Here is a 26,773-nt window from a genome sequence, read left to right on the forward strand (position 1 = left end):
ATTAGATGTTCAGGAGTCTTATGGCTTGGGGGTAGAAGCTGTTTAGAAGCCTCTTGGACCTAGACTTGGCGCTCTGGTACTGCACGCTGTGCGGTAGCAGAGAAACCCTCCCCAAATCACAAAAAAAAGTTTGACAACAGTCCCCTATTTGGACCACCCATCCCCCCCAGTAAATTGCGATCTGTCCCTTTGGAGACTGAACGATTCTTGGACAGAACAAATTACCTTCAGGCTTAATTCAGTAAGATTAAAAAATAGATATCTTTAGACTAGAATAAAATGTACACCCAAACAAATGGTGTAAAAGCTCGAGCAATACAATTCAGAAAACAACAGATCAGTTAAACAACATGTATGGTGTCCCAGCAATAGGTTTAATCAGAAACAAAACCAATCATTATGGTATCATGCTCGAGAACTAGCCTCTGTCTATGACTGGCTAAGGTTAGCTAGCTAGCTTGTGTTAGCTAGCGGTTAATAATATGGTTCTTTGAAGACAACTGCAAACAACAACAAAATAATCTAATCATGAAGTCAGTGATAATCAGGTTGGAAAGTCTGCCTGGGTTTCCAACTTTAAATCCCGAGTTGGATGAACGTTCAAAACAGTTTTTCCCATTATACTGCTACACACAGCAGGTCTTTACAATACAGCAACAGTCACAGCAGTCTGCCATAGACTGTTTTGAACAGCATTTTTCAGTCATTTCGATTGTTGATATAGAATTTCGTTAGAACCTTATTTATTATTTATGTGTGTGAATTAATATTTCACATAATAATATTATTGTGTGTGTGTATGTGTGTGTTTATGCGCACCGCATTGGAAGAATTGTAAATCCATTGTGAAAGGCTATGGAGTTTGTGTTGCAAACTATTCAGGTGAAATCTGTCCATATGTTGGTCTTTGAGACCACATATTGGTTCTAACTGTGTATGCTGCATTGGTCTATGGCAGAGCTGAGTTGAGCAGTGTGTCATCGGAGGCTATCGCTTGTGTATCTTGGCTAAATTGATATTCATCAAGGTTTATTTGCGAGTAAATCTTCCTACCCAGCCAGTGACCTCACTGTATCCTATACTGTTTATTTGCTATATAGCGTCTAAAATTGATTCAGAGATGTTTTGAACAACAAAACAACATATTTCAATATATTTTAGAATATCTAATGAAGGAAAATACATTTTAATTGATTCAAGTATAATTTTGTGCATTTTCTATTGCTGAAAAGGTCCCTATTCCACTATTCAAACACCATTCAGAGGAAGTGGGACATTACTATGAATCTGTTTTTCATAAAATATATAGTAACTGTTTACAAGAATGGTTATTATATTTTAAAACACTACCAATAACTAGTTATGTTAACACCAAAAGCTAGATTGTGGAATTGCAATTGACAGAATGAAAGCCTTATCATTCTAGTGCAAGGTTTCATTGGTACAGTGTTTTTTTAATGTGTTTTAACGGGTCACCCCATCTAGGAAATCTGACCACACACACTACAATGTCCCACTAACCAAAACCATTTTTTCCATGCACCGAACACATTCAGCGACATTCAACATTCAACATTCAGCAACAAAACGGCCAAAGTACAGTAGTACCCTCAAACACAAATGCACCACTACGCCAGATGTCCCACATGCTGAGGTCGCCCTATCCATATCAGAACATCGATGATGAAATGCTCAAATACATTTACAGAACTTCTGATCATTTTCTTGCCTTAGTAACTGACTTGCATATCTTAGAACACATTTAGCAAAGCTTTAAATACATCATGTCATCAGTGAATACAGAAGACAAATGTGATGCAATTGTGTTCACTTTCTCTGAAATCAGTAAATACTTCTGCTCAAAATTCTAAATTGCCCCATCAGTGTCATGCCATGTACAATATACTGTATGTAAAGATCTAGGAAATGGGGACCTCCAAATTGTTAGGGGTTTTTACAATATTTTGGACATGCAGAGAATGAAGTGGGGTTACTTCTAAATAACCTTTGGTTACTCCTAAGTCATCATCTTCAACATTGTGACCTTCAATTATAGAGCATTGCTTTGGTGTGGATTAAGGCCTAAACTCTTAGAAGAAAATGTGCTATCTTAAAGGGTTCTTTGGTCTTCCCCATAGGAGAACCCTTTGAAGAACCCTTTTTGGTTCCAAGTAGAACCCTTTTAAGTTCCATGTAGAACCCTTTACACAGAGGGTTCTTCATCGAACCGAAAATAGTTCTACCTGGAACCAAAAAGGGTTCTCCAATGGTGACATCCGAAGAACCCTTCTTTTTTTGTTGTTGTTTTTTTGGTACTATTATTAATATTATTTAAACAATACAAAACATACACATTCAAACGTCAACATACAGACACACACAAAACATTCAGAAAATCACCACTGCCCAGACCCACCTGCTCACACCCCCATCTCCCGCATCACTCACCACATGGCCTCAAACTGCACCATTTTGTTTCTCTCCGTCGCCCACACACTTTCAACATTAAGATAATAAAGCATCTTGACCTTTCCGTTGTGTTAACGGTGGAGAATTCGTTGATTTCCAGTTTTTAAGTATATGTTTTTTCAAGATGATTGACGAGAAAAGTATTGTCTAACCGATCCGGCATCTCACTGCGCTCTCATATGCCATGTCTTGTAACATGCAGACAGATGGATTAAGTGTTTTTTTTCTTTTTTACAAACGTTTGTCATTTAGCAGACGCTGTTATCCAGAATGACTTACAGGAGCAATTAAGGTGAAGTGCCTTGCTCAAGGGCACATAGACAGATTTAATGGTAAGCATAACATAAACTAAATTTATTTGCAGATTATCTCCTAATATACCTGACCAATTGAAAACTAAATTCCCCCTTGTGCCCCTTTCCAAAGCAATTTCATCAGATAATGCATTATTTGTGTATATTTTTGCTTTAGGACATTTTTTTATATTGTTATTAAATCTATTATTTCAGCTGGAAAGTTGAAAGCTTCTGAAGTTTTGATTAGAACATTCCATTCAAGATGGTCAAAAGCTGTTTTGATATCAACAACCATTATTGATAAATCTATATCTTGTTTTTTAGCGTATTGGATTAAACTTAAACATGTTATTGTATTTGTTTGTACGTGTCTATCCTTAATTAACCCTGTTTGAGTGATATGTATCAAGTCTGATTGTTATTATTTTATTATCACACTTTATTAAACTTATGGGTCTATAATCAACAGGGGACTCTCCAGATTTGAATGGTTTTAATATAACCCTTTTTTCTGTGTATACATTCATATCGGTTGTGTTCCTCCATTTTATTCACCTTTCCTTATTTCTATTGTGGATAGTGTTTTTGGGCACCAATGGAAAGTCTACAAAACAATGAGCAAGCCAGCCTTTGTATTGAATACATGAAATTGGATTGTAATGACACCGGTGAAAGAATCCTGCACACAATGTGCTGATTAATATATATATATATATATATTATCAGGAGTAATATTTGATTTGATGTATGAAATTGTTTTGCGAAATATCAATAAAAGGAGAGAAAATGCCTATAATTCTGCACCTTTTGTCACGACTTCCGCCGAAGTTGGTCCCTCTCCTTGTTCACCGACCTTCTAGCCATTGCTGATCCTCTTGTCATTTTCCTTTGGTTTTGTCTTGTCTTCCATCACACCTGGTTCCAATCCCATCAATTACATGTTGTGTATTTAACCCTCTGTTCCCCCTCATGTCCTTGTCGGTGATTGTTTGTTGTAAGTGCTTGTGCTCGTCTGTCCTGGTGTGTGTCAGGTTATGACCCATTATTTGATTGTTCTGTTTTCCGATGGGTTGTTTGTTATTAAACTGCGCCGTTTGGAAACATAGTTTTTGCTCTCCTGCGTCTGACTTCTCTGCCGCCAGTACGCACTCCTTACAGAATCACCGACCCGACTATGGAGTCAGAAGGAGCAGGTACCCCTCTGTATAGGGGTGGAGGAGCGCGTCCGGGAGCACGCAGCAATGCTCCACCATCTTGGCACCGCCATGGACCGCTTTGTCCAGACTATGGACCGCTGGGAGAGACAGGAAGTTCTTCCAGCGCCTCCACCAGCACAACTGGGGTCTCCTCTGAGCGCCCCTCTTCCTCCTAGTCCCAGTGGGATTCATCTCTCCCTGCCCCAGGAATACAACGGAAAGGCTGCGAACTGCCAGGGGTTCCTTCTTCAACTGGACCTATACCTGACCGCCGCCCACCTGGCTCCATCGGGTTGTGAGAGGGTGTCCGCCCTCGTCTCGTGCCTCACTGGGAAAGCCCTGGAGTGGGCCAACGCCGTGTGGAGAGAGGTAGATGCGACGTTGGACCAGTTTGAGGAGTTCACCCGCCGTTTTCGACCACCTGCCCGAGGGTAGAGCGGCGGGTGAGCGCCTCTTCCATCTGAGGCAGGAGACAAGGAGCGCCCAGGAGTTCGCCCTGGAGTTTAGGACCCTGGCTGCCGGCGTGGGATGGAGCGACAGGGCCCTGATCGACCATTACCGCTGCAGTCTGCACGAGGACGTCCGTCGGGAGTTGGCCTGCAGAAACACCACCCTCACGTTGACTTGTTTGGGGTCGTTATCATGTTGGAATACTGCCCTGCGGCCCAGTCTCCGAAGGGAGGGGATCATGCTCTGCTTCAGTATGTCACAGTACATGTTGGCATTCATGGTTCCCTCAATGAACTGTAGCTCCCCAGTGCCGGCAGCACTCATGCAGCCCCAGACCATGACAATCCCACCACCATGCTTGACTGTAGGCAAGACACACTTGTCTTTGTACTCCTCACCTGGTTGCCACCACACACGCTTGACACCATCTGAACCAAATAAGTTTATCTTGGTCTCATCAGACCACAGGACATGGTTCCAGTAATCCATGTCCTTAGTCTGCTTGTCTTCGGCAAACTGTTTGCGGGCTTTCTTGTGCATCATCTTTAGAAGAGGCTTCCTTCTGGGACGACAGCCATGCAGACCAATTTGATGCAGTGTGCGGCGTATGGTCTGAGCACTGACAGGCTGACCCCCCACCCCTTCAACCTCTGCAGCAATGCTGGCAGCACTCATACGTCTATTTCCCAAAGACAACCTCTGGATATGACGCTGAGAACGTGCCCTCAACTTCTTTGGTCGACCATGGCGAGGCCTGTTCCGAGTGGAACCTGTCCTGTTAAACCGCTGTATGGTGTTGGCCACCGTGCTGCAGCTCAGTTTCAGGGTCTTGGCAATCTTCTTATAGCCCAGGCCATCTTTATGTAGAGCAACAATTCTTTTTTCAGATCCTCAGAGAGTTCTTTGCCATGAGGTGCCATGTTGAACTTCCAGTGACCAGTCAGTATGAGGGAGTGTGAGAGTGATGACAATTTAACACACCTGCTCCCCATTCACACTTGAGACCTTGTAACACTAACGAGTCACATGACACCGGGGAGGGAAAATGGTCAACTCCCCGTGCTTTTTGTGGTAAGCATGTGCCTGCCTCTCGCACTCTCTCTCCAGTGCGCCTCCATAGCACAGTACGTCCTGTGCCTGCTCCTCGCGCTCTCCCTCCAGCCCGCCTCCAGAATCCAGTACGTCCTGTGCCTGTTCTTCGCACTCTCTCTCCAGTGCACCTCCATAGCACAGTATGTCCTGTGCCTGCTCCTCGCGCTCTCCCTCCAGCGCGCCTCCAGAATCCAGTACGTCCTGTGCCTGTTCTTCACACTCTCCCTCCAGTGCGCATCCATAACCCAGTACGGCCGGTGCCTGCTTTGAGCACTCGGTCCTCAGTGCGTCTCCCCAGTCCGGTGAGACCGGTTCCTGCTCCACGTACAAAGCCTCCAGTGATAATCGATGGTCCGACGCCTGTAGAGATGATCCATGGCACTAAGCCTCTAGTAATGATCCATGGCCCGGAGCCTGTAGGGATATTCCATGGCACAAAGCCTGAAGAGGTAATCCATGGCCCGGAACCTGAAGAAATAATCCTTGGCAAAAAGCCTGGAGGGATTATAAATGGTCCGGAGCCTGTAGGGATAAACCATGGCACGAAGCCTGTAGAAATAATCCATGGCCCGGCACCTGTAGAGATAATCCATGGTAAGAAGCCTCCAGTGATGATCCTTGGCGCGGAACCTGTAGAGATGATCCATGGCATGGAGCCAGCAGCAACGGTCATTAGTCCGGAACCTATTATGACGCCTCCCAGTCCGGAGCCTCCGGCGACGCTTTTCCGTCCGGAGCCTCCTGCGACGCTCTTCAGTCCGGAGCCTCCAGCGACGCTCTTCAGTCCGGAGCCTCCAGCGACGCTCTTCAGTCCGGAGCCTCCAGCGACGCTCTTCAGTCCGGAGCCTCCAGCGGCGGTCCGCAGCCCGGAGCCTCCAGCGGCGGTCCGCAGCCCGGAGCCTCCAGCGGCGGTCCGCAGCCCGGAGCCTCCAGCGGCGGTCTGCAGCCCAGAGCCTTCAGCTGCGGTTTGCATCCCAGAACCTCCAGCGGCGGCCGAGCCCAGATCCTCCAGCGGCGGCCTGTAGGTCAGAACCTCCAGCGGTGGTCTGCAGCACAGAGCTTCCGGTAATGATCTACAGTCCGATTCCTCTGATAATGATCCACAGGCCGGTATTACAGAAGCGGAGGGATCTGCGGGCGGAACGGGAGTTACGCCCTGAGCCGGAGCCACCTCCGTTGCTGGAGGATCGGAGGGAGAGGAAGGTTCTGGGTGTAGCACATGAGCCGCCATAGACTTTTGTCACCCTCCCTGCCCTCCCTTTTTGTTTGGGGTTGTTTTTGTTGGGTTTTGTTTGGATGCAGTCGGAGTCTGCACCTTTGGGGGGATGGGGTACTGTCACATCCTGACCCTTGTAAGAGGTCATTTTCCATAGTAGAGTGGTCAGGGCGTGACAGGTGGTTGTTTTGGAGGGTTTTGGTTTTCTGTTTCATTGTGGGGTTTTCTAGATTTCTATGTTTTTGTTTTCTATGTTTTGGCCAGGTATGGTTTCCAATCAGAGGCAGTTGTCTATCGTTGTCTCTGATTGGAAGCCATACTTAGGCAGCCTGTTTTTCTTGTGTGGGTGTGGGTAGTTGTTTTCCGTTTTGTCCATGTACCTGACGGAACTGTTGGCTGTCATTTTTGTTATTTTGTTTGTGTCATCATTAAAAGAAATATGAGCACTCTACACGCTGCGCCTTGGTCCCCTTTAGACGACCCTTGTTACACTGTTTTCTTGTCCTCCCGGTTTTGACCCTTTCCTGTCCTGACTCTGAGCCTGCCTGCCTGCCAATCTGTACCTCTGCCTTTCTTTGGACTATCGACCCCTGCCTGCCTTGACCTGTCTTTGCCTGCCCCTGTTGCTACATTAAACAATGTTACTTCGACAGTCTGCATCTGGGTCTTACCTTGGTTCTGATATCAATAACCCTTGACATAAGATCTTCTCTAAGCATTACAGGGATATGGCTCTGAATATATACAGCAACACCTCCCCCATAAGCATTTCTGTCTTTTCTATAGATGTTATGTCCTTGTATTGCTACTGCTGTATCATCAAATGAATTATCTAGGTGAGTCTCAGAAATGGCTACTATATGAATGTTATCTGATGTTAACAAGTTATTGATTTCATGAGCCTTTTTTCTAAGGCTTCATATATTAATATGGGCTATTTTCAGCCCTTTCCTGGGTAGCTTATCAGAGATAGACATAATACTGAAAAGAGTAAACAAAGCAAGAGAAAAAAATATACATTCAGCTGTCCATTATTCCATTGGTGTGTGTGTGCTGTCACTTTAACTCTACCTTCATGAACGTATTACCTCAATTACCTCGACTAATTGGTGTCCCCGCACAATGACTATGTACCAGTACCCCCTGTATATAGCCTCGCTATTGTTATTTTACTGCTGCTCTTTAATAATTTTTTACTTACCTATTTTTTTACTTAAAACGTATTTTTCTTAAAACTGCATTGTTGGTTAAGGGCTGGTAAGTAAGCATTTCACTGTAAGGTGAACACCTGTTGTATTTGGCGCATGTGACAAACACACTTTGATTTGATTTGAATAATACGAAACGCTCTCAGACAAGATTGATATATTTGACCAGAACTGTATGTCAAAGTGTGTGTGTGTGTGTGTGTGTGTGTGTGTGTGTGTGTGTGTGTGTGTGTGTGTGTGTGTGTGTGAGAGAGAGAGACAAAGAGATAGAGCGAGTCTGAGAGAAAGAGCACTTTAGATTCTACTCCATAGTATATACAGTACACTACTCTTGCCCCATGACCCCATCAGGGAAATGTAGATAGAAAGCCTAGTGGAATAGAACTATGAATGGAACCCATTAGAGATCAATAAGCCCAAGGCATGGATTCCTCTGGTTGCTTTCCTCATGTGAAGCACGTTTATGTGGCCTTGTAGGACCTTGAAATCAATGTGGTATAATTTCTTCCCACCCAATTGAATATCTCCCTACCAGTTTCAAAAAGTTGTAACTTCCCGCTATTCAAATAATTGTGTTTTTGCGTTGATTTCTGATGTGACAGTACCCCTTTGGCTGGCCATTGGTTAGCCATGACCATAGATTTTTCACAGGAAGAATGAACAGTATTATTCACTTCCTGCCATGACATCTCCTCTAGTAACCTCTACCAGTCTCTCCCAGGTCCTATTTGTCAGGTCATTTTTTCAGGTCATTTTCACGTGTCCTCATACTCCCTTTCATCACAGTGGAATTATTGCAGTGTTAAACTTGTTTGAATTAGCTACGGGTACAACATACTGGAGGCATATCCCTCCCAGCCCAAATGCCTTCAGATATATCAAAAGATAATATAGAAAAATGATGAACATAAGCATCTGAATATAAGGCTTTGATTATTATGAATTACCCTAAACCATGCCAATTTCACTAATTAGGTCAATGGTATCATTAAAATGAACATCTAGGCCAGAGTGAAACGACCTGAATATCACCCTCTACTACTTCAAGTATCATAGGCTGACTGAATGTATTGTTTTCTATTGAGATTTAAAGGGACTTTGTTTACCATCTCCCTCAAGCTGCCGCACACCGTATCTTTTAACTTCTTGGTGAGAACCATCTTCCAGCGATGTCAATAAGAGATAAAAAGTCGGGGAGTCAACAACTCAGAGGGCGGCTAAAAAAAGCCTGATTCCCATTTCCCAGCAGCTCCAGACTAGATTACAGCTTCTAGCAAATCTGCTCTCCCGTGAGGAGAGCTGGTGCTCTGCTCTGGTTGCCATTTTTAGATGAGGATATGCTATCTCTTCACATTGGGGTTACCAGTGTCTGTTGTTGGCATGTGTTCGGTACTACTGTTGAGGCTACGCAGCACTTGTGATCACAGCCTAGAGGTCAAGAACTCTAAGGTATAGGTGATAGTGCACACACAGGTGGTACCGCAGAGTTGACGGTTCAAGCCCTGCCCCAGGTGCTTTTCCACTACCTTATGCATTATGTTTACATCATTTGATAAATAAGAATAAGAATACCTTGTCTAAATTACTCTGTAGCCTACCTATTATGAAAACTTATCCCACAATCTGGTTATTAGGCTATGATATAAAATTAAAATGGCTTAAATAAACATTATTCCACATGTTTGCAAAGCCTATACCATTACATAAACTACATCTATTGAATTTCATTATTCAGCTTATATGAACCAGTGGTGTAAAGTAGTTAAGTAAAAATACTTTAAAGTACTGTTTAAGTAGTTTTTTTGAGTATCTGTACTTTACTTAACTATATATTAACTTTATATTTCTGAATACTTTTACTTTTACTTCACTACATTCCTAAAGAAAACATTGTACTTTTTACTCCGTACATTTTCCATGACAACCAAAAGTACTAGTTGCGTTTCGAATGCTTAGAAGGACAGGAAAATTGTTTAATTCATGCACTTATAAAGAGAACACGTTGTCATCCCTACTGCGTATGCGTCTGGCCTGGCAGACTCACTAAACACAAATGCATCTTCTGTAAATAATGTCTGAGTGTTGGAATGGGACCCTGGCTATCCATACATTTTAAAAACAAGAAAATGGTGCTGTCTGCTTTGCAGGAATTTGAAATGATTTATAATTTTACTTTTGATACTTAAGTATATTTAAACAATTACATGTACCTTTGAAACTTAAGTATATTTTAAACCAAACACTTTTAGACTTTTACTCAAGTAGTATTGTACTGGCTGACTTTCACTTTTACTTGACTAACTTTCTATTAAGGTATCTATACTTTTACTCAAGTATGACAATTGAGTACTTTTCCCCTCACTGATATGAACTACTTATTAATAGTAACAGCCTGTAAACTCTTTGTTAACACCGATATTTTTTACAAAGGTCTCTTTTACAAGGAAGCACTGCAATTTACAAATACAACATAATACAAATATATATATAAAATATTTCAAACGCATTCAACAGAAAGAGTTAGGCTACATTCCTCAGTAAAGAGATCCCCAGTCAATAATTAGAATTGTGCGAAATTGTGCCATCCTTGAAAAGGCGTTCATTATGACCATGCGGAGTTATCATACTGGGCGCTCTGGATTCTGCGAGAGGGAAGTGGATCGTTGATGTATCAGTGCGAGTGCTAATCTGCAACATTAGGGATGCGCTCTTTGTCAAAAAAGTCAGTCAGATGTTATTTGGCGTAAACAGACACGGCTGCGACGATTTCAGCAACGTGAATGCTCCGGCTTCTAAATCGTTATGTAAAGTGTACAATTTTACGGAGGACATCCACAAAATGAAGGCTCAGGTGGTAGGCTTTTTGAAACTCTTTTGGAAAGATGGAAGTTATGGGAGGAAATAGACATCTCGCCTACTGCTACTGTATCATGCTCCTAGTCTATTCTACTGTTTAAATAGTTTCGGCTCTATCTTTATGACAATGGATTGGATGACGGATTTAAAGATTATAATGTGAAGAGTGCACAGCTGTCAGTCTTTTTAAATCATAGAGCGCATCTGTTCCCACAGGGCAAAAACTGGTTGAGTCAATGTTGTTACCACGTCATTTCAACAACAAAGATAATATGTGATGAAGTTGAATCAACGTGGGAAACTGAGTCATCAGCATAATAGAATTTCCCCCAAGAAATTCCCTCAACTTTTAACCTAAATCCATTTATTGTTGTTGATTTTACGTTGAATTCACCTTAATTGACAACTCAACCAAATGTAAATCAAAACTAGACTGAACTGACATCTGTTCACAGTGGGTCGTTTTGAGTGGTGGATTAGAGAATTGAATTGTGATCACAGAAAGAAGAGATGTGATCTCTGCTGACAGAGTTTAAAATTCTAATTTGTCATTATATTCTAGAATAGAAATGCTATAAATAAGTAATTCTAGCATACTGCAGATATAGGCTAATTTAGTTTTTTGCATATATTTAAAAAAAAATAAACCGGTTGAATACCTCATGATATACCTTATTTGACCAATTTTCTCCTTATTATAGCGCCATGGGGTTATCGTCATTATAGTTATTACCATGGGTACCAGTCTTATCGTTGTGTACAACAACAGCTTCACGGACACGTCAGGGACAGCGTATCACGCGGATGCTGCTGCTACTGGGCCGCTAATGGATAAGCCCAGGAAAGCGCAGCCTAAACCAGGAAGAGCCCGGTCATCAATCCTACAGGGCTACACTGGAGTCATCGATCAAAAGGTAAGCAGTATACTTGACTATAAGAACGCAACATCTGTAGAAACGTGTCAAGACATTTAAAACATGTATGGACAACCAATGCTGTCAACAAACAGTGGTTGCTTCCTGTGTCATTTATTCAAAAGGCTTTGTAGATATTTTGAAATTCTAAGTAGGTATTCAGCAAAGCCTACAGTATATTCCAAAGTACCGTACAACAGCACTATCACTAGATTTTTCAATTACCCAATGCCTTTGTTGCCACACATCTTCAGTCTTTCGCTTAAGGTTCAATCGTTTAGAACTAAGAGGAGGGTTAATCGATTCAGTGTCTTGTGAGTATAATTGTAATCAGTGGCCATAGCCAATATGTTGGACATTAAGCACCTGAGAGGCACATTGACTGCTCTAGTGATGTTGTGCATGAATAATACGAGCTGCACCACTTGATCTGTATTCAGCTGTCATTCAGGTAAAGCTGACAGGCCAGCTCACAGACAAATATCCCAGGTAGGCTACACTTGAAATGGCTTATTGATAAAGGTTTGGGGATTTCTTCTTGAAACCACATGAGTGGGAGGGACTTTGAAATTGGCAACCGTTTGCAGTATGTTTGATTCCCGTTCCAAAGACTGCAGTCAGTGAGGTTCCAGGCGAGCTGATCGAAAGATAGATAGGGAGTTCAAATCAAATCACATTTTGTTTGTCACGTGCCCCGAATACAACAGGTGTAGTAGACCTTACAGTGCAATGCTTACTTACAAGCCCTTAACCATCAGTGCAGTTTTAAGAAAAATAACAACAAAAAAAAGAAATAAAAGTAACAAATAATGAAATAGCAGCAGTAAAATAACAGGGGGTACCGGTACAGAGTCAATGTGCTGGGGCACCGCTTAGTCGAGGTAATTGAGGTAATATGTACATGTAGGTAGAGTTATTAAAGTGACTATGCATAGATAATAACAGAGAGTAGCAGCAGCGTAAGGGGGGGGGGGGAATGCAATTAGACCGGGTTGCCATTTGATTAGATGTTCAGGAGTCTTATGGCTTGGGGGTAGAAGCTGATTAGAAGCCTCATGGACCTAGACTTGGCGCTCCGGTACCGCTTGCCCGTGCGGTAGCAGAGAGAGCAGTTGTTTTGGTACCTTTGGGTTTTTGTTGGTTGTTATTCCTAAATAGGAGATACACACAGCGTGCTGGCTTCTGTATGGGCTGACTTTAGCAGCATGGCTCCAGAGTGGAGAGAGACACGGCGGCGTGGAAGGACACAGCGTCTCTCAGGTGGCACCGGACAAGAGAGGCTACAACGGAGAGGAGTTGAGAACAGGTTTAAACCGGGGTCCGTGTCTGGAGCGGTTCTGTTCACTGCTCACTGTTTATTAAAAGCGTCAGAGAGTTGTGCGATTTTTAGCCATTGTACTGTACATGCCCAGCACAACGAAGTTATCTGTTCTTGCCCAGCCCAAACTTTTCAATAGATTCAGCAGCAATTTGAAGTGCACTTCCAGTGCACAACAGCTAGAATGTGATGATGAAAGAACTTAGTAACTCGGACCAAACAGGACACAAAGAGGTCTTTCTTTGTGTCCTATTTGGTCCCAGTCCAAGAAAAGGCAGCACAATGAACACATCTGGGTTATATTTCCGTTCTCCCCCCATCCCCTGATATTGCGTCTGATATTCGGTATGTATTGAAAAGTCTTCCCTCCAGTCGTTCCCTGCCATCGCATTGCTTCATCAATCGCCAACTATCCTATCTCAGGTCTGCTCTCCACTGTAGGGACTCTCAAGTACCACTGTAGAGTAGCTGCCATTACACCCTGAAAATCACTATCTGGACTATCTGAATTCACAGACCATCCCAGTCAGTTGGTATCGGCTTTAGCTGCGGGGCCTCCTGACTCTGATCACTTAACATACACAAAGCATTCATGCATGCACCCCCCCCCCCCCCCCCCACACACACACACACCACCGTATTTACAGTATTTACTGCGCCTGAAGGATTCTGGTTATGCCCCTCATTAACTTATGTGCATAACTTTCTCTTCATGGGCCATGATTCCACTGAGCTGGGTGGTGGATCTGTGAGCACCACCACCACTCCTCTAGCTGCTTTGTGTCTCATACTGGGGGGGGGCTGAGAAAGGCCACACATTAATCATGGAGAATACACAGGAAAGGTCTGCCTCCACCGACGTGCCATAGAAGGTTATTAGCCACCCAAAGCAAACCTTTTCTACTTCTATGCCAGGAAACATTTATCTCTTTCTGGTTTCCTCTCAGCATTTGTGAATTGGGATGAGACGTAAGATATACAGTACCTAACTGGTGGCCTTTGAATATTTCAGGACAAATCATTTATAATAGCTGAAACGTTGCTGATAAATGTAGCACGAAAGGGAATATATGAAAAAGGACATATGTGTATCTTAGATGTAATCATAGGATTTAGAATTAATCAGTGCGTCTCCCCTTTGTGTCACTTTCTCCACTGTCCGTCACGGTGGTTTCTTTTCTGAGAATGTCCCTTCTCTATGGCTTTCTCACTCTAGACAATCTGATTACAGCTGCAGCCTCTCTCTCACACACACACACACACACACACACACACACACACACACACACACACGGTGGGCTCGGTACAGTTAGTGACAGCCCCGTCACTCCCTCTGATGCTTTACCGATTCCTATTAAAGGGATGTTGACCTTTAACACATAGTCATCAGCATCAACATGCACTGGCCTTTACACATGGTAATCGCAAATCATGTATTTTCTGTAAATCTCCTCACTAAATGTGTGTGTTCGCACCAGTGCTGAAATCCACCGCTTTGCTTTTAACGCCTTGCTTTTTGATGTAACCTCTGATGATTAGATGGAACTAGAAAGGAACATGTAGATAACCGGAGAAAATCACAAGTGCAGAAATGAGTTATTTGTGAGACTCCCTCTTAATGATGCCCTTTACAAATCCCAGTTGTATAGAACACCAGACAAAGGATCCGGAAATCCCTTAAAAAACGACTACCTAACAAGAGAATCAGTGCGTTCCTGCCTAACATCTGATATCTTTACCAGTCCTATAGGCCTAGACAGAGACTAGAAGATCAACCCTTAACCGAACCGCGGCTAACCTTATTGGACGTCATCCTCTGGATGTCATTAACATAAGTATCCCATTAGCTGTGCAGCCACCGCACTTCCTCCTCACTGAGAGAACTTCTTCAAAAGGATCCAAGTCCTCATTAATCCAAGAGGACCTACTCCCTCATAAACTGATAGATAGACAGGGCTAATCAGAGCCTTGAGGAAAGCTGACAGGAAGCAATGAATATCATCATTTCGTAAGAGGCAGCTGTTGACTCCATCTTGGATCTAAGTGGGAATTGACCGTTTTTTAGATTTCACTGTTAAAGACGAACTTTTAAATTTTTTAAAGAACAAAATGGCAGTGATATCTACAGAAAATATCGCAGAGCTGTGAGAAGAATGCTGGCGCTCTCATCATTAAAAAGCAGTCGTAAATCAAACAAATACACGTGTGAACACCAAAGATTATTTCAATTTCTACTTATTTGAGAAGAAATTGTGAATTGTCCAACGGTGCCAATATATTTGACCGCATCTGTAATACAGTAACCCCACTTATGATTCCCCCCGGTCCCTGAAATGCCTCAACACCCTCAATTCTGACATTTCCTCTGATATATAGGCCTACTGTCTCTAGTCATCATAAAAGGAGGGCTCTGTGCGCCTGGTCTCACTGTCAAAACCGTTGTTTCTGAAATATTACATTTACCAGAACTGCGAGACATGAAATCGAGGCTACTGTCCGCCTTGGGTGCTGTGAGTATCCTGGGAGGTAGCTAGAGAGAAGCTGAATGGACGGGGTTGTTCTCAAAGCAATTATGATCCTGCTTTCCTCTGGGGAGAGTCTAAGCAGGATGATCGTGATGCCTTTGGAGATGCTGTGTGGATGGTAATTGACTGGGTTGAGGCACTACTCATAACTGTGTGTTGTGCTGTGAGCTCTGTGGTCTGTTTATCACGGCTCAGCTAATCTAATCTACTTCACATTAGAGGTCAATGAAGTCTGAACCTGCCAATGCCCCATTAACATGCTAACTCTGGGACTGCGTCCCAAATGGTACCGTCCCGAATGGCATCCCCCTACATAGAGCCCGATGGGCCCTGGTCAATAGTAGTGCACTGTATAGGGAATAGGGTGCCATTCGGGATGCGCGGTTTGAGTAGAACATTTACATTTTCGGTTTATGAATGATTTATGACACGGGGAGTCGTATTAGTCAAGTTCCTACTGCGTAGGTAGGTGTGCTCATATTGAAATGAGCTCATAGTGCAATAAATATAAAACTATCAAACTATTTGGGTACAAGTGGATCCATGAAGACCCCTACCACAGACCACTCCCAAATGCATTGGCCTAATAAGGATCCTCCCGATTATAATTGCTTTCAAGCCGGTAGCTTCCATAATGACGGAATATGTAATAACATGTGATTCAATTATGTGTTATTTGATCATCCTTTTTGACAAGGTTTCTCCCCTAAAAGATTCGGTTTCAACCTTTTCCTCAAAACGAAGGTTGATAAGTCATTGCTATTTCTGCCTAGAAAGAATCATTGAGCTGACAGAAGCTCTGGGCTCTGTCAAAGACAATTTAGTCTTCCTGTCAAAAACACTTATTACTGGTACTGGGAGAATTTCCCTGGTGCTCTAGGCCACAAGGAGGATCCAATAATAAAGTTGAAAGTTATTGCTTGGGTTCTCGGTCTGCGTTTCGCTGCGCTCATATTCTTGAGCATTTTTTTTTCTCTCTCAACATTTTTCAATTCCAAATATCAATCTTATCTCTTGACTCGTTAAAGGAGAAACGAATGTGTCGAGAAAATGTTCACACAGACAAACATAGTCAGTTCAGGTAAGAAAGCAGCAGAGATGAAAAGGAAAGAGAAACCTTCCAGGAGGAAAACATCTGCAGTTCATTAGAAGAGACAGGCATGAAGACTAGCCAATAGAGAAAATGCAGAGAAAAAAAACGGCGTGGTTTTCTTTTCTTGTATTGAACTGCATTAAGTAGGACGTAGTAAGAAGAGCGGTTCGTATTGCCATGGGGAGTACGTGTTCCATATCTGCATAAACGTAAAGAATACGACAAATAAATACGATTTATGTCCTCCCCAGTTATTTTCGTAGCCTGGCAGGGGATTGTGTATGATCGTGTGACGTGATGTGTCATTTCTTCTTGTCTACTTGTAGGATGTCTGGCTAGCACGAACAATCAATATATCCACACTATTTCGATGAAAGATGCGATAGTTTGAAGTCGGGAAATTCAAATTCACCACCTGTTACCGTGACAGAAGAACCCGGATCACTCATCACACACACTTCCCACATCGTGCATCATTCCCTTCTCCGTTTCCTGGCAGCTTCCCTTGGTAATTCATCTATGTGCAATTACAGAGATTATAGGAAGACACATGTGAACAGTAGAGCGGGATCATGAGGCGGTGAAGTCGGTAATCTCACCCGTATGCACAGTATGTATGCGTGCACAGGCCACACGGGCCACAGTCAAGCATGAAGCTAAGAGTACAGCTCTGAATGCCAATGGGCCTCTGCATTAAGCCTTAGAATAATTCATGAGAGGGTCTCAGGATTTTCATTATTAGATATAGATGCCCTTTTGCCTGGCCTTCTACTTTATGCTGTAGCGGGTATTGATTGTGCTGTTGAATTTTGGGGAACACAGTTTTCCTCTTGGCAGGGAGATTTGAATCTGGTGCCGTGGATCGCAACTCTCCGTGTGCCCATTGACATCGATGAGAGAGAGGGAGGATTACATTCTTTTTGAACGTTTTTACTTGTTTTGTTAAGCTTTTACTGCAGCGGGCTAAGTCAGGGTCACACATTCTTGGTAGTCTTAAACACATTGACTTTGAAACAAAAGTATAGACCTGACACACATGGTTATGGCTTAAACAAAATAAGACACCTGTACCATGTCAGATATAGAGTTGAAATGTGTTCAATTTTGAGTGTGCATCCTAATATTACACTTTGTATACATCACAGAAGACTGAAACATAACAAAACCGTTTGACATAGAAACCGGATTCTCAGCGTGTTTTTGAAGTAATGTTTATTAATGATGAAATTATGAAAAATATTAATAACATTCCACCCATGAGGCCACTAGGTCATTTGACTGCAGAAAAGGGCTACAGGCATCGTTACATACTCCAAAATGAATATGTGAATATGTCTCATATTTTATTGAATGATAATGGGTCGTGTGATTCCTGTAGAAGACCCTTTGGGCTTCCGTCAGCCCCAGAGAGCGCAGATTCTGTTTGAAAACTTCAAACATGCATCCTTCTTTCTTTTCTGCCTTCCGATAGGCTTGAGCAATGTGGTGGGTACCGTGGTTTCACTTGTCCAATGCTGTTAGCTACAGGTAACTGCCAAAACAAAGGAATAACCAACCTAAAGTGTCATAGTGTAGTGGTCTGGGTCTAGCTGGTGCAGAGGTGTCAGGCGCAGGACAGCAGAGATGAGTAACACAAGTAACTTTACTCAAATATTCCTATAACATGTCGTAATACCGAGCCCACAATAATGGACCGAACACACATAAAACAATCACGCACAAAAACAATGGGGAAAACAGAGGGTTAAATAATGAGCATGTAATTGGAGAATTTAAACCAGGTGTGTAAAACAAAGACGAAACAAATGGAAAATGAAAAGTGGATCGGCGATGGCTAGAAGGCCGGTGACGTCGACCGCCGAACGCCGCCCGAACAAGGAGAGGGACCGGCTTTGGCGGAAGCCGTGACACATAGCCCTTTCCTGCAGTCAATGACCAAAAGCACCCTCTTTGGCCTCACGGGTAGAATGTTATTCATATTTTTCATTATTTCGTAATTAATAAAGATTATTAATGAAAAAAATATACAAAAATCCGGAATCAAACATGATTTAGCCCACTGCAGTATAAGGTTCATAGGGTGTTGGGCCACCACAAGCCAACAGAACAGCTTCAATGCACCTTGGCATAGATTCTACAAGTGTCTGAAACTCTATTGGAGCGATGCGACACCATTCTTCCACAGGAAATTCCATGTAAAACGCTGTCTCAGGTATCGCTCTATAAGTGTTCCATTGGGTTGAGATCTGGTGACTGAGATGGCTATGGCATATGGTTTACATCATTTTCCTTCTCATAAAACTATTTAGTGACCATTCGTGCACTGTGGATGGGGGCATTGCCATCCTGGAAAAGACCACAGACTAGAGGCCTTCACAGGTTCAAAACGTTGGACCCGTTCCGCAATGGACCTGGGGCTTTCCCATCCGGACCCGATATGCATAAATGCATTTTTGAAATATAGAGATCCGTTCCAAACGTACCCGAGAGCAACTAGACCAATTCCGTATAGAGCTGGTCGGATCCAGACCCAGTCCGATCCGAGTGGGGGAAGCAGCAGAGAAATACATTTTTAAGCTACTTTATTAACTGGAGCTGATAAAGCGCGAGGGAGATGAAGTAGAGAGAGGTAACGCTCTAGCATAGGCCATGCTGTGTGTGTAGGCTACTGTGTGTAGGCTACTGTGTGTAGGCTACTGTGAGTGAGCAAGTGACACGGAGCAGGGAGGTGGGAGGAAGAGATGAGAGACAGCAACCAACTAAGCCGACAAGTGCTATAGTAGACTAATAGCTGCTATAGCTAGGTTATTTATCATCCAATATGTTTACGTAGGTAACCTGTCTTGACTGCATCAAACCCGGGAGTAGCTAGTTAAGATGGCTAGCTAGCTAGGCTAATTAAGGCTGCATGCGTATTCTCGTCCTACACAGTTACAAACAACAACAATTCCATTCAGAATATTAAGTAGCAGCCTACCTGTTGGCTCTTGGTCATTGTAACCTATCCTTCTCCTTGTTAACTTTTAATTCCATAATTTTAATTCAATTTTCCATTGATTAGATATCTCCTAACTTTTGCTCCAAACAGAGGCTCTATGACTGTAGCCTATTGCTGTTTTGATGACTTATGATTGGCCAACAACAACAAGCTACATGCGCCACTCTCGTGGAAAGCAAAGAGTAGCAGTATAAATTACGCATTTTCTCTCTCTTTCTACTGCATCAGTCGCTTTCGGATCTGTATGGATCCTTCCAGAAAAGTCTGTTAAAATTACACATACCCGAGACCCCTGACAGGAATATCAGATTGACATTATTTCGATTTATGGATCCGGACAGGTGGATCTGTGAAGACCTCTACCACAGACCACTCCCATCAGAATAGAAATGATTCCCATATTTTGAAGGTGATCACTCAGAACGGCTGTGTATTTGTTGGTATCTACCTTGCCATCTAAGGGGTTGAGAGGACGTAAACCATGCCAGGAAAATGCACCCCACACCATAACAGAGCTGCCAGAACTCTCATTTACTCAAGTGTTTCCTTTATTTTGGCAGTTACCTGTACATCATTTCAGTGCAAGGAAATAAGGAAGCATGCATTTTTTTATGTTGTTTAATGGCCACAGTTGAACTCCTGTAACCTCTGACCTCACTCTACTATACCGTCTTTGACCTCTTGACTTTCCCCCCGAGCCTCTGAGGATGCACTGTAACTGCTGTGCCCTGGTGACCAGCTCTGGCCACCTTACCGGCAGCAACCGCGGGGACGAAATCGATAGCACTGAGTGCGTCATCCGCATGAACGACGCCCCGACTGGGGGTAGTTTCCAGCGGGACGTGGGCCAGCGTACCAGCCTGCGCGTCATCGCCCACTCTAGCCTGCAGAGGGTACTGCGGAGCCGGCAGGAGCTGCTCAACGCCAGCCAGGACTCAGTCTTCCTCTTCTGGGGACCCAGCAGCTGTATGCGACGCGATGGCAAAGGCCTGGTCTTCAACAACCTGCGTATGGTCAACCAGCTGCTGCCCAAGCTCAAGGTCTACGTCATCTCCCAGCTCAAGATGCCGCAGTTCGATGAGCTCTTCAAGAAGGAGACAGGGAAAGACAGGTAGGGTTTTGACATTTTGACCCCTGGGTCAATGATGCCATTGGGGTTTGGCATTGTGAGTCTGTCTGTCTGTACAATTCTGGTCAAGAATGACTTCTGAAAAATACAGTCAGTGTGTTTGAGGACTTGAGCCACTTGAAGCAGGATTTGCCAGGGAAGTCGAATGCATTGTAGACAGTGTTCTTGGGCATACACATTCTAATTCAAAAGCTGCTTTTGAGCATTTGTAACAAAAGAATAAGAAAGAAATCCCAACGACCACCCAACCACTCACACTATCATTAATGGGATTTAGTTCAAAGCACTCTGAATATATGTTAGGAACTAAGAGGATTAGTTGTAGACCATGGGGTATGAGAATCTCATTGAATGGGACAAGGCAGCTAGAGAGGGATTTTAACAATCTGTAATTACAGAAACTCTGTCCCAAACAAAATGCTGGATCTTGTTGTGAATGGAAGTGGTAGAAGAAGAAGAAACAAGAAGTTGTGTAATAACGTTGAGACAACCTAATGCCAACTACCAATTTTACATTACCAAGTGTTAGGTTCTAATTCTCAGAGTAAAAACTCTACGGACAATATGAAAGCTCAAACCAAGTTTATTCTTCCCAGAGGGTAAATACAGCTGCATTAGACAAAGACATGGTTTCATCTGTGGTAGTGTACATACCCCACTTTGGGTGGAGTCTCCTCCTTATCGCTAAACATTGCATCATTATTGCTGGGCAGGTAGCCTAGTGCTTAGAGCATTGGGCCAGTAACCAAAAGGTTGCTAGATCAAATCCCTGAGTTGTTAAGGTAAAAATATGTCACTCTGCCCCTGAATAAGGCAGTTAACCCACTGTTCCTAAGCCACCATTCTAAATAAGAATTTGTTCTTAACTAACTTGCCTACTTAAATCAACATTAAATGTAAAAAAAGAAAGGTGATATGGGCCTTAAATGGTTCCTCTCCTTATCAGCACTGCCACATGTGACTGTTCTCCCTGCACTCAGCCCCTCCCAAGCTTCATTATGGCACCTCTCATGTCTCTTTTATAACTAATGATTAATAATATAACTAACGATTAATAATAGTTAAAGCTCAGAAGCATTGACGAAATGTTTCTGTGTTTCTGCGCAGGAAAATCTCTCCGACAACAGAGTGATCAAATTAAGATAGTACATCTGTACATGACAGTTACATATGCTACGATAATACGAGATAATTAGTGTCTTCATTAACTGTTGACAGGAAGTGACAAAAGCTCTACACAGCCTCACAAGATAATGTCACTGAGGCAAAGCTAGGAGCAGAAACCGATTGCAGGTCCTACAGGACTTTCACTGGCTGGCACTCTCCCTGGTACTCTCCCTGTGCCCCCGTGGCAGAGGCTGCCAACAGTAAACAGAATGAGCCCAGACAGAAGTGGCACCGCTGCCAGCTGGGATATCCCCCAGCAAGGGGCTGGTATGGCTGGCAGGTCCTGCCTTGACAAACTAGCCTTGACGATTCAGTAGATGAAAGGACTTCATTTTACAGGGGGCACTGCTTTGATGGCTGTTTAACAGCATTGAAATTGCGATTTCATGTCAAATCATGTAAATTAGGAATATGGCAGTGTGGAATCTTATGGTATTAAAAATTAAGCAATAAATTGAGGGCCTTGGGCAGAATGCATATCGCTGCAAGCACCACATATGACTATTTTTGTATTTTTTTATCTCACAATTTCTCTCATTTAAATCTATTGAGTCATGCAATACATTTCGTTGAACATGTAGTATATATTGTGTCTTGTTTCCCCTCACCTTGTCATCCAGGAAGACCTCTAACTCATGGCTGAGCACTGGCTGGTTCACCATGGCCATTGCCCTGGAACTCTGTGACACGATCAATGTCTATGGCATGGTGGCTCCTGACTTTTGCAGGTGGGTTTGGTTCGGCACAGGTCACAGTGCTGTCGGACCCAAGCGTTTCAATGACATGTATGCCATAGGGATTATTACCCCAATGATTACTAATAGGCAATTTATCACTTTTATTATTATTATTTCTGTTCTGGCAAATAAAATATACCTACTTGTGTTCTAAATATCTTGACTATGCATCTTAATACATGAGAGGGGAAGGTCTAATAAAACAAAGAGAGAGATAGATGGAGGGTAACAGGTGTTCCAGATATTGACCTGATATCCACAGGCAGGTCCATGGGACCAGATCAAATGTCTGTGTTGTGTGAATTATTCATGCTGGCTCAAACTCTCCTCTGAGGCCAGAGTCTACTGAGTCTAGGACTGAAGAATTATCACAGGCAAAGAAGTAGCTTTGATAAGCACATCTCAGGGCTAAGAAATATGATATACAGTGCATTCGGAAAGTATTCAGAGCCCTTGACTTTTTCCTCATTTTGTTACGTTACAGCCATATTCTAAAATGAAGTAATTCGTTTTTTTCCCCTCATCAGTCCAAACACAATACCCCATAATGACAAAGCAAAAAGGTTTTTAGACATGTTTGCAAATGTACATTTATATAAAAAAAATACAATAACACATTTACATAAGTATTCAGACCCTTTACTCAGTACTTTGTTGAAGCACCTTTGGCAGCGATTACAACCTCAAGTCTTCTTGGGTATGACGCTACAAGCTTGGCACACCTGTATTTTTCTCTGCTGATCCTCAAGCTCTGTCAGGTTGGATGGGGAGCGTCGCTGCATAGCTATTTTCAGGTCTCTCCAGAGATGTTCGATCGGGTTCGAGTCTGGGCTCTGGCTGGACCACTCAAGGACATTCAGAGACTTGTCCCGAAACCACTCCTGTGTTGTCTTGGCTGTGTGCTTAGGGTTGTTGTCCTGTTGGAAGGTGAACCTTTGCCCTAATCTGAGGTCCTGAGCGCTCTGGAGAAGGTTTTCATCAAGGATCTCGCTGTACTTTGCGCCGCTCATCTTTCCCTCTATCCTGACTAGTCTCCCAATCCCTGCCACGGAAAAACATCCCCACAGAATGATGCTGCCACCACCATGCTTCACCGTAGGGATGGTGCCAGGTTTCCTCCAGAATGCTTGGCATTCAGGCCAAAGAGTTCAATCTTGGTTTAATCAGACCAGAGAATCTTGTTTCTCATGGTCTGAGAGACTTTAAGGGCCTTTTGGCAAACTCCAAGCGGCCTGTCATGTGCCTTTTACTAAGGAGTGGCTTCCGTCTGGCCATTCTACCATAAAGACCTGATTGGTGGAGTGCTGCAGATATAGTTGTCCTTCTGGAAGCTTCTCCCATCTCCACAGAGGAACACTGGAGCCATGTCAGAGTGACCATCGGGTTCTTGGTCACATCCCTGACCAAGGCCCTTCTCCCCCAATTGCTCAGTTTGGCAGAGCGGCCAGCTCCAGGAAGAGTCTTGGTGGTTCCAAACTTCTTCCATTTAAGAATGAAGGAGGCCACTGTTTCCTTGGGGACCTTCAATACTGCAGAAATGTTTTGGTACCCTTCCCCAGATCTGTGCCTCGACACAATCCTGTCTCGGAGCTCTAAGGACAATTCCTTCGACCTCATGGTTTGGTTTTTGCTCTGACATGCACCGTCAACTGTGGGACCTTATATAGACAGGTGTGTGCCTTTCCAAATCATGTCCAATCAATTGATTTACCACAGGTGGACTCCACAATCAAATTGTAGAAACATCTCAAGGATGATCAATGGAAACAGGATGCACCTGAGCTCAATTTCGAGTCTCATAGCAAAGGGTCTGAATACTTATGTAAATAAAATATTTCTGTTTTTTATGTTTTATAAATTTGCAACAATTTCTAAAAACCTGTTTTCGCTTTGTCATTATGGGGTATTGTGTGTAGATTGATGAGGAAAATAAAATATTGAATCGATTTTAGAACAAGGCTGTAATGTTACAAAATGTGGAAAAAGTCAACAGGTCTGAATTCTTTCCGAATGCACTGTACTGCATCTCCACCGTCTCTCTGTATTTTTCAATCCCTCTCTCTCTCTCTTCCTCTCTCTATCACTCCCCTCCCCATTCTCTATCTGTCTCTCGCATGCATGCACACACACTCTCTCTCTTTTTCTGTTGATCTCTCCCCTCTCCATTCTCGCTCTCTCCCCTTCTCTTCCATTTCCCCCCTCAAACTTCTCTCCCCCTCATTTCCTCCTTTCTCCAGGGCTCCTTCCCATCTCTCGGTGCCGTATCATTACTACGAGCCTTCGGGGCCTGACGAGTGCGCCATGTATCTCTCCCACGAGCGGAACCAGCGCGGCAGCCACCATCGCTTCATCACGGAGAAGACAGTGTTCGCCAACTGGGCTCGGATGTTCGACATCCACTTCTACCAGCCAGACTGGACCCCGTCCTCTACTCTCAATGGAAACAGCTCACTCACACCTGCTTCAGATGGCTCTTGATACCAGACATAGACAGAAAGGTTCCCCAGGACCTTGGGAAGAAGTGACTGTGTGTTTGGACTCCAACATGCTGATTTTCCTCATCCTCTCCTTGGCTCCCTTATGGGAGTGTGTGGGAGGAGTGGAAAAGTACAAGGGTCATTCCACCAATTCAGTGCCTTTTGAGAAGTGTAATTTGGTAAAATATATATATGTTTGATTTAACCTAATTTTGACATTCTGACATAAAGAGCACATGTTCAACTTCATAAAAAAAAAACGTTCTCCCATCTCAGCAGGTTAAATTCAAAAATGACTATAGGAAGTGCTAAGTGCCAAATAAAGTAACAGGGTTGACGTGTTATGCTCGACCCGCTCAGATTTCCACCACAAAACACCAGAACGTGGCAAAAAAGAGGAACCAGCTCACCTGCTTTTACACTAGGATCTGACTAATAAAGGAGAGTTCTGTTCACGTATCGTGTTGACCTTCAAATGAAGGACAGATGTAAATAAATCATTAATCGCATTAAATAAATAATCATCTTCAGAAATTACTTAGTTATTTTGTTGCTTTGACAAAGGCTTTACAATGATGGTGATACTTTGAGAAATGTTGGGATTAAGTGGGTTAACATCTTCTTAGAATTGACACAGGGCTGAAGGAGGGAAATGTCAAAATGCTGAATTTTGGCACTTTAGCAAGTGTCATATAAACAATCTGATTTATTGAATTCTCCATATGGTCTATATGAAATATCTCTTAGATTAATATAACAGGCTTTTTAAAATATTGGTGCACAATTTTTACTTAAAATATCAAAGGGATGCAAAAGGCACTCTTTTCGTGGAATGACCCGCAAGCTGCAGTTGCTGGAGAAGCAGATTTCAAAGAAGTGGGTAGCTGCTCCTCTAATGGCGTACGCCCACACTGTAAAATAAAACATCTAGTTGTTAAGTAACTGGTTCCACAGCCTTTTTCTTTTGTTTACTCAACTTTTTGGTCCAAGTGTTACCAAAACAACAACAAAAAATAGTTTGCACAAACTTAGCTCCAACTTGAGAAAACTCGATGTGTTTGCTCAACTTGTGTTCATTCTACTATAAAATATTATTTGGGCATCTTAACTAATAATGGCTGTGCAACTGGTTACACACACAAACAGTGCTTTTAACACACATGATTCAATTGTGCTTTCTAATTTACACATTAATTGTTGTTCAACACGTCCTCCTCTGGGATTTGAACTCACAACCTCTTGATTTATGGCATTCAGAGCTTCATATTACGCCACCATGTCTGTGTCAATTATCAGTTAATCAGACTTTTTTCTCATTATTGATTTGATTGACCTATTTCAGCAATTAGGCTAATTTATAACTCTGGGATATACCAACTCAAGTAATAATGACAGACGCAATATCTCCTTTACAATACTTAAAAGAAATGATTTTGTTGAATTATTTACACATTCTGTAAGTAAATACATAGGGCCTATATAAAACCAACTGGGCACAATAAAAGGAGAGCTCAAATACAAGGACAACTGGCTACCAATCTGTTTTTCCACACTGAGTCTATGTAAAACTATACGATCGCATTGTGACATTGAAGTGCCCTTTCCTTTATGTTTATGGAGAAAACGGATCTG

The 26,773-nt window shown here is 42.9% G+C and overlaps 1 protein-coding gene across 4 annotated transcripts; it reads left to right on the plus strand.

Moving 5' to 3' along the window:
- The first annotated feature begins 10,578 nt into the window (after nt 1-10,578).
- Nucleotides 10,579-25,678, plus strand: LOC115158014 (alpha-N-acetylgalactosaminide alpha-2,6-sialyltransferase 5). 4 transcript variants are annotated; one of them, XM_029706466.1, is made up of 5 exons: nt 10,579-10,781; nt 11,485-11,697; nt 20,330-20,742; nt 22,548-22,655; nt 24,902-25,678. In XM_029706466.1, exons 1-5 carry the CDS (start codon nt 10,659-10,661, stop codon nt 25,140-25,142), a joined length of 1,098 nt encoding a protein of 365 aa, XP_029562326.1. In that variant the 5' UTR covers nt 10,579-10,658; the 3' UTR covers nt 25,143-25,678. The 4 variants fall into 4 exon arrangements, with proteins under 4 accessions (XP_029562326.1, XP_029562327.1, XP_029562328.1 ...); XM_029706467.1 differs by having other exon boundaries at nt 10,579-10,778; XM_029706468.1 differs by having other exon boundaries at nt 10,579-11,697.
- The last annotated feature ends 1,095 nt before the right edge of the window (nt 25,679-26,773 follow it).

This window comes from Salmo trutta, chromosome 22 (assembly GCF_901001165.1).
Source record: "Salmo trutta chromosome 22, fSalTru1.1, whole genome shotgun sequence".
Lineage (NCBI taxonomy): Eukaryota > Metazoa > Chordata > Actinopteri > Salmoniformes > Salmonidae > Salmo > Salmo trutta.

Coding starts and splice junctions, on each gene's coding strand:
- LOC115158014 (XM_029706466.1), top strand. CDS start 10,659: ATGTTATTTGGCGTAAACAGACACGGCTGCGACGATTTCAGCAACGTG. Junction 10,782..11,484: donor ACAAAATGAAGGCTCAGGTG/GTAGGCTTTTTG, acceptor TCCTTATTATAG/CGCCATGGGGTTATCGTCAT. Junction 11,698..20,329: donor CTGGAGTCATCGATCAAAAG/GTAAGCAGTATA, acceptor TTTCCCCCCGAG/CCTCTGAGGATGCACTGTAA.